Source organism: Coregonus clupeaformis, chromosome 6 (assembly GCF_020615455.1).
Source record: "Coregonus clupeaformis isolate EN_2021a chromosome 6, ASM2061545v1, whole genome shotgun sequence".
In the NCBI taxonomy this organism is placed as follows: domain Eukaryota; kingdom Metazoa; phylum Chordata; class Actinopteri; order Salmoniformes; family Salmonidae; genus Coregonus; species Coregonus clupeaformis.
In genome coordinates this window covers 44,976,392-44,990,765 of record NC_059197.1, presented here as the reverse complement: position 1 = coordinate 44,990,765, position 14,374 = coordinate 44,976,392, and the positions used below count along the sequence as shown (strand labels likewise).

Genomic DNA, 14,374 nt, shown 5'->3' with positions numbered 1-14,374 from the left:
GGCAGCGGTGGCCCTCCTCGACAGGTTACGTGCTCCTCATCCAGCGCCCTGGCCCCTGAAACCTGGCTTCTGACTAAACGACGGTCCCCCAGGCCACACGGAGAGACAAAACTGTCCACAACACACACAAACAAATCTCATCCACTACTAAAACACATTGAGTTGGTATGATCATTTATACAAGGTTTAATTAGCTACACTGCTAAAAATAAGGATGTTGTGATATAATATAACAAACCTTTTTTAGGGCTATTTATGAAGTGATACATTAAATAGTATAGTACACATTTCTGCTAACTATGTAGGTTTGATTCCTTCTGTTAAATGAGATACTATGAAGTCTTGAAAGATCGCAAATGATGCCAATGTCAGACTGCATTAGAGACAGTGAGTTGATGCATTTTTAAGGACTAAGGTATGGTGTCATCTGGTCCATGTGAAGTCCCAGGAGGAGATAGTGCTGGTCTGCCCTTGAGCAAAGCACTTAACCTGCACAGCTTGTCCAGCTGTACAGACAGATCAGCTGAGCAGTCCATTCTGAATAAAGCAGGAATTACGGTTACAATTGACTGTAGTTATGTGATATATTTCACTGAATTGAAGTCAATGGAGTCATTCTCAAACAAAAGTAACCCACATTACTGTCCATATTCAATATTTACAAAATGTTTTAACATCCCACCATTATTATGTATATTCTTGCCATAATGTGGCTTAAGGTGTACAGTACATATACACATTCAATTCCATACCATAATTAAAGTGACAAATGTTTAGATGCCACTGATATGGAAATAGTTGAAGTTCAAATGTTGGAGTGAAGGAGTGAATGTTCTGCAGTATTATATGGCTAATGTCACAGTGTGTAGTGGCACTCTACAGCATGCAGACAATGTAGTACCACCAAGGTTCATTTTTAGTCTTAGTCTCCAGTGTATGGACTAGAGGGCTGTTTGCACTCACTGCTCCTACTTCTCTTCCACTGTGAAGGTCAAAGCAAGGACTTTTCTCCCCGAGGGACTGCTGTCTCTCTCTACTGTCTTGTTCCTCCAAAAGTCTAAACTGCCACCTGGGAACGACGACTAAGAATACATGCAAGCCCATAGAAGGACTTCCAGGCTTTTACTAACTAGGGTCCAAGAAACGCTTTTAGGATATCGAACGCTGGTCCAAGACAACAATGAGGGAAATAGCATTGAGGTTGTCATGGAGACTGGCTGCAAAGACAGCTCGGGCTGCTTTCATAGCATATGTCTGACTTGACTTGTCTGTAAGTGCATAGCAACAGATGTTCCTCAATGCAGACCATCCCCCATTGAAGTTTTGTTCATTTGAATGGCTAATATCAAAAGTTAATACATTGTTTTTCAATCACTTTATCTACAATGATCAATTATCTACACGTTTATCTATATAAAATGTAAATGTAAATGTAAATATTAGATAGCCATTTATGCTGAATGCTTTTCCCTCAAGCATGAATAGGTACAGTATTTTCATGTTATTCAGTTCTTCAAGTAACATTCAACAGAAAAGAAGCAGACAAGAGGAGCCCATTCAAATCAATATAAAGCACAGGAGAAGAAAAGACCCCAAACATCATCAGCGACAGATTCCCAAACCCTCGTCCACCTAATCAATGGTACAAGGTTAGTTTCCATTGACTGTACGTCTTTTCATTCTGAGCACAATGTGTATTCAACACTTTTAAAGATTACGTATCAGTACTTCTGTATTGAGTTTCTTCTATACTGCAGAGGCGGCCTTAGCGTATTCAGTTCAATTACATATTTCTGCTCTGTGAATGGGAGGGCTGAGTGTGCGTCATGTTACGGCATTAGTATGCAATGAAGTTGCTGGTGTGGTAAGTCTTGTTTTAGAGGCGCTCTGCTGCAGCCAAAGCAATGTCAGGGAGGCACTTATTCATCAAAGGGCAAACAACGCCAGAATGCAAGACCAATTCTCATTGCATTTAACAACACAGACCAATTTCACTGTCATTCTTAAACCAATGGACCATTTCTCTCTGCATCGATCCATGCACTTTAATCTCTGTTATAGCTTTGGAAAGAAAAGGACAGAGAGAAAAGCAGAGGGGGACTGCAGCTTTCCGAGACACCAATCTTAGCATGCCCAAAGTGGTGGAGCTCACGTATAATACATTGATGAGCCGAATCCCTCTCTCTCTCTCTCTCTCTCTCTCTCTCTCTCTCTCTCTCTCTCTCTCTCTCTCTCTCTCTCTCTCTCTCTCTCTCTCTCTCTCTCTCTCTCTCTCTCTCTCTCTCTCTCTCTCTCTCCATCGCCATAGAGCAGAGCACCATGGTCCTTGGCAGGTCTGCGTTGCCATGGAAACCCTCACATTGCAGCAGGCTGGCTGGAGCGCGCTGGTTGAAAAGGAGAGCAGTGGGAGAGGGGGGAGGGAGAGGGGGAGAGGGAATCGCTGCAGTGATAGGGAGGAAGGAGGGAAGAGGGGGGAAGAGAAGGAGGGGGTGGATACAGCAGGGGGATATTGGTTCTCCAATGCATTACCCCCACTAGTCGCTCCCCTCTCCCTCCCCTCAAATCTTATCATTTGCATCTGTTGGGGTGCGCAGGGCCCAATCCTGCTCTGCAGTCTGGACACGTTGTGTCTTAACTTCAGACTGCATTCAATTATTCATCTGCTTCGCCAGACAGCAATTACTGTTCAAGCAACCTCCAGCGCCTATAGCAAAACTATCCCCATGAAACAATACATCAACGCGTAGAGATAGAGGGGAACATACTAAGAATTCTACAAGATTTCTGTTTCCCATCCAGGTGCTTCACTTGAGGGCCTCATTGTCCCAGCTGTGACTTGACCTGGTGACCCTATGGCTAATCCACTGAACACTAATGACCGTGTGCACAATGTGGAGGAAGATCCAGAATGATAGTGTCCATCTTGGTTTGTTGCTGGAGGACAACGACTGCTCTCCTCAAGTGGATCAAATGGAAATGGACAAAGAACCAGTCATGGTGAAATCTGTTAGCCCGTGAGACAACAAAGGTGGCGTAGTGGTGGTGTAGGAGACATCCACAGAACAGGAGTTAATGTTCTGCTGTTTACCTGTTGTGTAACCCACTAGCTAGGAGCCAAGTTATCTGCAGCACCATACCTGAAGCAGATCCCAAACACACACACATATTGCACGTATCTGTGAGAATACATAGAAATCTTGCATAAGGTTTGATCCAACATCAAAGTTCTATACCCTCCATACCAGGGCTATAAAATAGCAGCTGTTGTCTTTTAGATACTTTCTGAGCAGCAAGAACGAAGAAAGAATTATGATTAGAATTTCCATGCAAGCTTTTTATTTTTATTCATGAACAAAATCAATGATTTTTTTAAACAATATACACTGCTCAAAAAAATTAAGGGAACACTTAAACAACACAATGTAACTCCAAGTCAATCACACTTCTGTGAAATCAAACTGTCCACTTAGGAAGCAACACTGATTGACAATACATTTCACATGCTGTTGTGCAAATGGAATAGACAACAGGTGGAAATTATAGGCAATTAGCAAGACACCCCCAATAAAGAAGTGGTTCTGCAGGTGGTGACCACAGACCACTTCTCAGTTCCTATGCTTCCTGGCTGATGTTTTGGTCACTTTTGAATGCTGGCGGTGCTTTCACTCTAGTGGTAGCATGAGACGGAGTCTACAACCCACACAAGTGGCTCAGGTAGTGCAGCTCATCCAGGATGGCACATCAATGCGAGCTGTGGCAAGAAGGTTTGCTGTGTCTGTCAGCGTAGTGTCCAGAGCATGGAGGCGCTACCAGGAGACAGGCCAGTACATCAGGAGACGTGGAGGAGGCCGTAGGAGGGCAACAACCCAGCAGCAGGACCGCTACCTCCGCCTTTGTGCAAGGAGGAGCAGGAGGAGCACTGCCAGAGCCCTGCAAAATGACCTCCAGCAGGCCACAAATGTGCATGTGTCTGCTCAAACGGTCAGAAACAGACTCCATGAAGGTGGTATGAGGGCCCGACGCCCACAGGTGGGGGTTGTGCTTACAGCCCAACACCGTGCAGGACGTTTGGCATTTGCCAGAGAACACCAAGATTGGCAAATTCACCACTGGCGCCCTGTGCTCTTCACAGATGAATGCAGGTTCACACTGAGCACATGTGACAGACGTGACAGAGTCTGGAGACGCCGTGGAGAACGTTCTGTTGCCTGCAACATCCTCCAGCATGACCGGTTTGGCGGTGGGTCAGTCATGGTGTGGGGTGGCATTTCTTTGGGGGGCCGCACAGCCCTCCATGTGCTCGCCAGAGGTAGCCTGACTGCCATTAGGTACTGAGATGAGATCCTCAGACCCCTTGTGAGACCATATGCTGGTGCGGTTGGCCCTGGGTTCCTCCTAATGCAAGACAATGCTAGACCTCATGTGGCTTGAGTGTGTCAGCAGTTCCTGCAAGAGGAAGGCATTGATGCTATGGATTGGCCCGCCCGTTCCCCAGACCTGAATCCAATTGAGCACATCTGGGACATCATGTCTCGCTCCATCCACCAACGCCACGTTGCACCACAGACTGTCCAGGAGTTGGCGGATGCTTTAGTCCAGGTCTGGGAGGAGATCCCTCAGGAGACCATCCGCCACCTCATCAGGAGCATGCCCAGGTGTTGTAGGGAGGTCAAACAGGCACGTGGAGGCCACACACACACTACTGAGCCTCATTTTGACTTGTTTTAAGGACATTACATCAAAGTTGGATCAGCCTGTAGTGTGGTTTTCCACTTTAATTTTGAGGGTGACTCCAAATCCAGACCTCCATGGGTTGATAAATTTGATTTCCATTGATAATGTTTGTGTGATTTTGTTGTCAGCACATTCAACTATGTAAAGAAAAAAGTATTTAATAAGATTATTTCATTCATTCAGATCTAGGATGTGTTGTTTAAGTGTTCCCTTTATTTTTTTGAGCAGTGTATGACCTTTAGACCAATAATTTATTCTTAATTTATAAATGGATATGTAGCCTATTCAACATTATTTTGTTCACGACACATAATTCACTCACAAAACCAAACCAACCAAATGCAACCTTCAAAAATACAGTAACCCTGTAGCTCAGTTGGTAGAGCATGGCGCTTGCAACGCCAGGGTTGTGGGTTTGTTTCCCACGGGTGGCCAGTATGAAAATGTATGCACTCACTAACTGTACGTCGCTCTGGATAAGAGCGTCTGCTAAATGACTAAAATGTAAAAAATGAAAAGAGAGGGAAATGTGGCTCTACCACAGCCTTGCAGTGAGTAAGTGATGTATGCATGCAGGGGGTGGTGTAGTGGGAGGAAAGTACAGACATTGAGTTGGATAGCACTAGAGGTGTCTCTGAACTCATTAGAAAACAGGACCATACTCCAGTGCAGAGTGAGAGCAGGCTGAGAGGCAACCCACTGCATCTGTGTCCCACAACCATGGAAGAACCCCTGTACCATAGCACCATCTGCCTGTGAAGCAAGAGTACTGCAGGACTGCAGCAGAATAAATAGTTAATGTTAACGTTGAGGGTAAATTAACTACGCTGAACAAAAATATAAACGCAACAATTTCAAAGATTTTACTGAGTTACAGTTCATATTAAGAAATCAGTCAATTGAAATAAATAAATTAGGCCCTAATCTATGGATTTCACATGACTGGGAATACAAATATCTGTTTGTCACAGATACCTTAAAACAAAAAGGTAGGGGGTGTGGATCAGAAAACCAGTCAGCATAGAGTTGATCAGGCTGTTACTTGTGGCCTGTGGAATGTTGTCCCACTCCTCTTCAATGGCTGTGCGAAGTTGCTGGATATTGGCGGGAACTGGAACACGCTGTCGCACACATCGATCCAGAGCATCCCAAACATGTCTGGTGAGTATGCAGGCCATGGAAGAACTGGGACATTTTCAGCTTTCAGGAATTGTGTACAGATCCTTGTGACATGGGGCTGTGCATTATCATGCTGAAACATGAGGTGATGGCGGCGGATGAATGCCACAATGGGCCTCAGGATCTCGTCACAGTATCTCTGTGCATTCAACTGCCATCGATAAAAGGCAATTGTGTTCGTTGTCCGTAGCTTACGCCTACCCATACCATAACTCCACCACCACGATGGGGCACTGTTCACAACGTTGACATCAGCAAACCACTATCTCACACACGCTGTCTGCCATCTTGAGACATCTGTGGCATTGTGTTGTGTGACAAAACTGCACATTTTAGAGTGGCCTTTTACTGGCCCCAGCACAAGGTGCACCTGTGTAACGATCATGTTGTTTAATCAGCTTCTTGATATGCCACACCTGTCAGGTGGATGGCTTATCTTGGCAAAGGAGAAATGCTCACTAACAGGGATGTAAACAAATTTGTGCACAAAATGAGAAAAACCAGCTTTTTGTGTGTATGGAAAATTTCAGGGATCTTTTATTTCAGCTCATAAACATGGGACCAACACTTTACATGTTGCGTTTATATTTTAGTTCAGTGTGAATAAAGAGGCACAAGTCTGAACACTCCGATGTGTTATTGTCTAGGTTTTATTAGACTATCAAATTTAGACTATCAAAATCCAAACCACAGTTCAGTAGCATAATAATTATTTGTCGAACTGCTTAATTGAATGATACAATTATATCATAGCATAACTTCACAAAGCCAGATGACCATAAAAAACAACAGACTAGTCATCATCATGCTTGTTTTTCTTAATCTTTCTCTTCTTTTTTCCAGAATCTTCAACGTCACCATAGAAACTATCCATTGGTTCAACTTTAACTTCCACCTCTTCTTTAATCACATTAAAAGATGAACCTACAGTGTCCTCCGCCTCTCCTCTGTCCTTATCCTTCTTCTTCTTCTTCTTCCTCCTCTTCTCTTCTAAGAGCTCAGCTTCCTGCCCAGGGAGTTCATAGGGCTCCTCTGGGCTGACAGTCATGTCTAGCAGCTCCTGCTTCACCCTGACCACCCTCATCACCTCCTCCTCAGTCTTTATAAGTTTCTCTTTCTTCTTTTTCTTCTTGCTCTTCCTCTCCTCCCCCGGGTCCAGCGTGACCCTGAGAGGCGTCTCTGGTGAAGATGGCAGCAGAGTATCGGGTGTATCCTCCATCAGTCTGGAGAGGGTGGGGGTCCTGCTTCCGAAAGGCTGGAAGCGCTGGCGGAGCCCTGGGGGCACGGTTGGGGCCGGGGTGGCTGGGATGGCTATGGGGGTCTGGTTGGTGCTGCAGTCGCCGTAGCTCTCACAGATGTTGAGGAGGCCGCTGAAGGCCGGGGCACAGACCACCGAGTCGAGACTCTGGGGGTGACTGGTGAGGAGGCGGAGGTCTGCAGCACCAGAGGGCCCACCCAGCACGCTGTAGATCTGCCCGGCATTCCCACCACGCGCCTGCTGGGCAGGGGCCTGCATGGTCTGCAGCCCAGACAGAGGCATCTTCAGACTGCTGAAACTGTGGGGTAGCAAGAGAGCGGACAGTCAGACAGTGTGTTAAAAGGTTACTGCACACCAAATATAGACTCACTTCTAATAACAGACTGAGAAATGCTGAGGACTTTGTTAGATATTTCGCTGTCTATTATTAGAAGTGAATCATAACGCTTCTATGATCATTAAAATATCGTTAAATGGAAAGAGGGGTTGCCTACCTGTCCGGGTTGAAACTGCTGGGAGCTTTGATGAGCCATAATTCTGTGTTGTCATCACGAACCCTTTCTATGAGGGTACTGGCACAGGGTTTGTGGGCAAATGCCACATAATCAGCTGGACACTGATACCTTGAAGCTGAAGGGAGAGACATAGTTATTGTATTAGCTAGACCGCTAGCTAGCGAAGTGAACGTACTCTGTGTGTGTGTGTGTTTTGGAAATCACCATAGACTACACAATGTTGTCTGCCAATTGCAGCATCTCCATTTTAGATTCCTAACAGGATTTACTAACGTTAGATACCTGGCAGCCAGCTTTGATGGGGTTGATTGGAGTGGCTAACATTAGCTAGTTTGCTAGCTAATTAAGCTAGCAAAAACTTACCCTGCTTTCTCCGTTTTTGCGGAACCTCCTCGGTGTCACTTGCCTCATCACTTGAAGATACATCTTTTGGCATGACCTCTGAGTATTGCTAAATTGCTAAATTTAACTTAATCTAACTAAATGCGCATGGGTGCAACAGCATGTGTTGTTACAAAAAAATCACCTTTGACCTGGATACACTAGCTAGCTCGGTTCACGAGGATCTGGGCTGCGCGAGATGCGCATATCGGTTCCTTTGTAAATATATCTTATTTTACAGACAGTGTTCATTAATATCCATATGATAACTTTTCGTAAACAATGGTCTGTGTGCAGTCTATATTCGCTTTTTAGACGCAACTAATGCTGTATCCGAGGCACGTACTCACGAAGGCCCTCGCGAACGAAAACAATAAATCCCAGAATGCATCATTATCACGGCGTTGTGTAAGTTCCAGCAGACAGTCTTCTAGTAGAAACACTAAATGTGCACAGACGACCGAAAGGGCGTAAACACGCTTTTTTTGTGTTAATTGCAAAAAGTTTATCATATTTGTTTTAGGTATTTGAGAAGTAACAGAAGCGGTGATTGTTTCTGAAGTATTGAAAGCTACATCTGTTTAATCAGGACCTCAGAAAGCGAGAAAGATATAAAAGGGCCTATCAAATATGTCCTCCTCCTCCCAGTCATCTTCAAGGCGGCAGTGGTGTTGTTACCTTTGCGATTTGCCTAAGATGCCATGGGCTATGATCTGGGACTTTAGCGAGACTGTCTGCCGAGGCTGTGTGAATTATGAAGGGGCGGACCGTATTGAATTCCTCATAGAGACGGCCAGGCAGTTGAAAAGAACTCATGTTATGCAGGATGACAGGTCCCCGGGTCCCCAGCCCACTAAACATGGCCCAGGTGGGAGAGATGGACCCATGGAGGGTGGCAGGCCACCTCCTGAACTCTTTGAAAGGGGAAGAGGGGACTACGGAGCCCCAGCACGGCTCCCCAACGGTCTGAACAGAATAGATGACGGGTGCCCACAACAAGACGTCAGTGGACAGAGCCCTAACAACGCCAGAAGACCCATGGTGGGTACCGTTCCGCCCAATTTAATGACACAAGGCCTTGTGGGGGCTCCGCACGGGTTGCTAGCAGCTGTGCCTGGTTTAAATGCCAGAGTCGGGGGAACCCCCCTCACCCTCTCTGCCCCCATGCTGAATGAGATCACCAAGAGGCAGCTGAGTATGGGCATGGGTGTGGCCTCCTTCCTGAGCCCGGAGTTTGAGAAGGAGCTGAGGGAGAAGCAGAGGAACGCAGAGGCTCTGGCCGAGCTGTCGGAGAGCGTACGGAACCGAGCAGACGACTGGGCCGGCAGACCCAAGGCTGTACGAGGGGCCCTGCTCACCCTCTCCGGCTGCACCCCCTTCAACGTGCGCTTCAAGAAGGACCACAGCCTGGTGGGGCGGATCTTTGCATTCGACGCCAAGCTGACACTGGACTTTGAGCTGAAGATCTTTGCGGAGTACCCGTGCGGCTCGGGGTATATGTTCTCCAGCCAGGCGGCAATGGTCAAGCAGATGTTCCATGACAGCCAGAAAGACTCTGGGAACAAGATGATCAACTCGGGCCTGAAGTATGTGGAGTATGAGAAAAGACATGGCGCAGGGGACTGGCGGCTGCTCTCTGAGCTGCTGAGTGATGCGGTACGGGCCTTTAAGGACACCCCCAGCCCTGATGTTCTCCCCCAGCCCTACCTGGACACCAGCTGCTCCATGCTACCCACAGCGCTGTGTCACATGGCCCGCTCAGCACCGCCAGCCCGCGGGCGCCGGAGGAAGGCTTCCCCGGAGCCCCAGGGTGGAGAGGTAGTGACCACAGAGGAGCAGCTCCGGCAGCACTGGCCCATGGGGATGTACCCGGGCATGGCTATCCACCTAGCTTCCTCCCCCCTCCCCAGCACTAGCCAGCCACCTCCTCACCAGGAGGGCTCGGCCTCCCACTCCCACAGCAGCGACCCCTCCCCCATCACAGCCCTGATGAGCGTGGCAGACAACGCGGGTGCAGCCTCTGGCCAGTCACCCAGAGAGGCCCCTAGCAGCAGTAGTGGTGGTGGAGGCCTGGACCACTCCTCCTTGGCAGTGAGACAGAGCAGCAGCCCCATGGCAGCCTGCCCTGCGGGGCAGCAGCGCCACCTGGCCTCCAGGAACGGGGAACCCCAGGGAGCCAGCAACTATGCAGGGGGCACCATGGCAGCTCTGCCCCTGGCTGGGGCCTCAGACCAGGGAGCAGGGGACCCCTCCGGCACCTCTGGTCCCCCTCTCTGCTGCACCATCTGCCACGAGCGCTTGGAGGACACTCACTTTGTTCAGTGCCCGTCAGTTGCGGCCCATAAGTTCTGCTTCCCTTGCACCAGAGACTTCATCCGGAGCCAGGGGGCCGGCAGCGAGATGTTCTGCCCCAGTGGAGAGAGGTGTCCCCTGGTGGGCTCCAACGTGCCCTGGGCCTTCATGCAGGGAGAGATCTCTACCATCCTGGCTGGAGATGTCAAGGTGAAGAAGGAGCGTGACCCCTAAATCCTCTGGGACACCTGACTGTAAGATGCAATTTCACTATATCTTGGTTTCCTTTGAGTTTGTTGCCTTGGAGTCAGTCTTTAGGCCAAAGTATTCTCTATGTAGCTAGGCCATAGGCTAATTTAGTGTTTGTGACGTGCTTATAGGTGTGTAATGTATCCTATGCTTTATGATACAGTATAATATATGATATGTAGCCTAAATTGTCACCGAATATGGTCAGCCTCCTTTTTATTAATCTGTTTGTTTATGTGATGTCTGTCTGGACAGAAGGCTGTTGATGCCTGAGTGGAGCTGCAGCCTGGTGCTTGCAGACAGTAAACGCCAATCCACCAGGTTCTCCCCACCTCACAGCCAACCACCACGACAATCCGCCAGGTTCTCCCCACCTCACAGCCAAGCACCACGCCAATCCACCAGGTTCTCCCCACCTCACAGCCAAGCACCACGACAATCCGCCAGGTTCTCCCCACCTCACAGCCAAGCACCACGACAATCCGCCAGGTTCTCCCCACCTCACAGCCAAGCACCACGACAATCCGCCAGGTTCTCCCCACCTCACAGCCAAGCACCACGCCAATCCGCCAGGTTCTCCCCACCTCGCAGCCAATCATTATACACTTCTACCTCCATGGGGTGGGCCTTACACTACCACACCACTGTCTGGTTGGTAAGGGGTGACCATACCCCCAGCCCCAACTCACCTCTAATACCTAATTCACCCCTTTGTCCCTCAAAGATCAACTTATCTACATTGGTATTGGTCACTAGTATTAGTATTTATAAACCAGTGGACCATGGTTGGGAAGTATGAACTTCATCTAGCCCCTGTTATAGGTGATTTTAGGTCTGTTGTTTTCTGTTTCATGGAACATCTTTCTAAAAGATATGAGTGGCATTGTGAAAGACTGATGACGTCACTAAATGTTACAGCAATGTACAGACTTGTACTGTTCCTCTTGTGACATTTTTTTTTGTTTGTTTTGCATCACATTTGCGCTTTACATAAAACTGACTTTGACTATTACGGAGCGAATTGTTTGCTCTTTGCTGAAACCTCAAACCAGCAGTTAATGTATGTCATGCCATCTTTTTATAAGACAGAAACGGGGACTTTCAGTGCTACACAATACAATAACATGGCTTTCACAGTGCCCAACAAAGATGCTTTATCCAGCATGTATGAAATGGGATGGATACCTCTCTATTTTATACTGAATGTAGAATGTAAGACAATCTCTCTCGATGGTAATAGATGTGCAATCTACAGTTCTGATACAATACAGCTTGTGTGTATCACTGAGTAGCCTATACACGTGCATATAAACCAAATATAGATTCATGCTAAAGTAGATGTATAGTGCCTATAGAAGTCTATACCCCCTTGAACTTTTTTCACATTTTGTTGTGTTACAAAGTAGGATTGAAATAGATTCAATTGTACTTTTTTTTGTCATTGATCTACACAAAATACTCCATAATGTCAAAGTGAAAAGAAAATTCTAAAATGTTTTACAAATTAAATAACAAAAATATAGTTGTTGCATAAGTATTCACCCCCTTTGTTTAGGCAAGCCTAAATTTGTTCAGAATCTTGACAAAGGCAAAGACTGGGGAGGTTTTCAAGAAAAGAAATGGAATGGAGCAAAGCACAGGCAAAATCCTTGATGAAAACCTGCTTCAGTCTGCTTGTACTCCAGACACTGGGTGTGTAATTCACCTTTCAGAAGGACAATAACCTACAACACAAAGCCAAATCTACACTGGAGTTGCTTACCAAGAAGACAGTGAATGTTCCTGAGTGGCCAAGTTGCAGTTTTGACTTAAATCTGCTTGAAAATCTATGTCAAGACTTGAAAATTGCTATCTAGCCATGATCCCCAACACCTTGACGGAGCTTGAAGAATTTTGAAAAGAATAATGGGCAAATATTCCACAATACAGGTGTGCAAAGCTCTTATGAGACTTACCCAAGAAGACTCAATCGCTGCCAAAGGTGTTTCTAACATGTATTGACTCAGGGGGGTGAATACTTACACTACCGTTCAAAAGTTTGGGGTCACTTAGAAATGGCCTTGTTTTCCATGAAAACATACATGAAATTAGTTTGAATAGGAAATATTGCAAAATGCATAGGAAATGTAGTCATTGACAAGGTTAGAAATAATGATTTTTAATATAAATAATAATTGTGTCCTTCAAACTTTGCTTTCGTCAAAGAATCCTCCATTTGCAGCAATTAGAGCCTTACAGACCTTTGGCATTCTAGTTGTCAATTTGTTGAGGTAATCTGAAGAGATTTCAACCCATGCTTCCTGAAGCACCTCCCACAAGTTGGATTGGCTTGATGGGTACTTCTTACGGTCAAGCTGCTCCCATAACAGCTCAATAGGGTTGAGATCTGGTGACTGTGCTGGCCACTCCATTATAGACAGAATACCAGCTGACTGCTTCTTCCCTAAATAGTTCTTGCATAGTTTGAAGCTGTGCTTTGGGTCATTGTCCTGTTGTAGGAGGAAATTGGCTCCAATCAAGCACTGTCCATAGGGTATGGCATTGCAAAATGGAGTGATAGCCTTCGTTCTTCAAGATCCCTTTTACCCTGTACAAATCTCCCACTTTACCACCACCAAAGCACCACCAGACCATCACATTGCCTCCACCATGCTTGACAGATGGCATCAAGCACTCCTCCAGCATCTTTTCATTTGGTCTGCGTCTCGCAAATGTTCTTCTTTGTGATCTGAACACCTCAAACTTCGATTTGTCTGTCCATAACACTTTTTTCTGATCTTCCTCTGTCCAGTGTCTGTGTTCTTTTGCCCATCTTAATATTTTATTTTTATTGGCCAGTCTGAGATATGGCTTTTTCTTTGCAACTCTGCCTAGAAGGTCGGCATCCCGGAGTCGCCTCTTCACTGTTGATGTTGAGACTGGTGTTTTGCGGGTACTATTTAATGAAGCTGCCAGTTGAGGACCTGTGAGGCGTCTGACAATTAAATACATTTTAATCCCACTTTGTAATGCAGCAAAATGTTTAAAAAAATATATATATATATACATAAACGTCAAGGGGGTGTAGACTTTCAATAGGCACTGTAATCTTATTATTTATGTGTTAAATGGCTATTATTTCAATATGTGCCAGGGAAATAGTGGGTGAAATGGTCCTTGTTAGGATAGTTATAGGTTATCTGTTACTGAAGTTGTAGAGGGTGTAGAGATTAAACTAATATTGTATACTTTATTATGTTTAATTTAAAGGAATTTACTCTTTATGTAAAGTCAAAGGTTTTTTCTATATTAACTGAGATTAAAGTTTTGTTTCAGGTGATCCTCATGAATATATATGTTTTAAAGTTCTATAATATCCCTGTTTTATGCTCTGTTTTACCTATGAACTTATCTCTTTGAATTGTTTAAAAGATAATACATGTATATCAAAATACTTCTGTCAGGTTTTCCTTAACCTTTTATGTTCGTCACCAAAATTAATATATTAATTTAATTATCAATTTGCAAAGCTGGTGCCAATCAATACCTTACCATGTGCATGTGTTAATATGAAATTGAATGAGGACAATACATCAAGCCATTGCTGATCACATGGGCATGAACTGTACAAATATGCATAAGGTACACTAGTAGCTGTATCTGAAAGTGTATGTAGTACTAAAAATACCCCTAGGACTTATCTAAAATACGGTAAGTCAAATGTAGCCCTTACAACAAAAAGGAATTTCCTACAAAAGCACTGATATGTTCATGCAACTTTCCTCAA

General features: G+C 45.7%; 2 protein-coding genes across 3 annotated transcripts; one reads left to right on the top strand and one right to left on the bottom strand.

Annotated features, from left to right (window-relative positions):
• Nucleotides 1-6,545: 6,545 nt before the first annotated feature.
• Nucleotides 6,546-8,420, bottom strand: LOC121567421 (DNA-directed RNA polymerase I subunit RPA34-like). Its single transcript, XM_041877450.2, has 3 exons — nucleotides 8,050-8,420; nucleotides 7,666-7,801; nucleotides 6,546-7,469 (listed from the first exon to the last, which is right to left on the bottom strand). The coding sequence occupies exons 1-3, from the start codon at nucleotides 8,120-8,122 to the stop codon at nucleotides 6,707-6,709; spliced, it is 972 nt and encodes a 323-aa protein (XP_041733384.1). The 5' UTR covers nucleotides 8,123-8,420; the 3' UTR covers nucleotides 6,546-6,706.
• A 130-nt stretch (nucleotides 8,421-8,550) lies between these two features.
• Nucleotides 8,551-12,375, top strand: LOC121567420 (interferon regulatory factor 2-binding protein 1-like). Of its 2 annotated transcripts, none has more exons than XM_041877449.2 (2): nucleotides 8,551-10,613; nucleotides 10,867-12,375. In XM_041877449.2, the coding sequence occupies exon 1, from the start codon at nucleotides 8,698-8,700 to the stop codon at nucleotides 10,591-10,593; it is 1,896 nt and encodes a 631-aa protein (XP_041733383.1). In that variant the 5' UTR covers nucleotides 8,551-8,697; the 3' UTR covers nucleotides 10,594-10,613; nucleotides 10,867-12,375. The 2 variants fall into 2 exon arrangements, with proteins under 2 accessions (XP_041733383.1, XP_041733382.1); XM_041877448.2 differs by having other exon boundaries at nucleotides 10,864-12,375.
• Nucleotides 12,376-14,374: the final 1,999 nt, after the last annotated feature.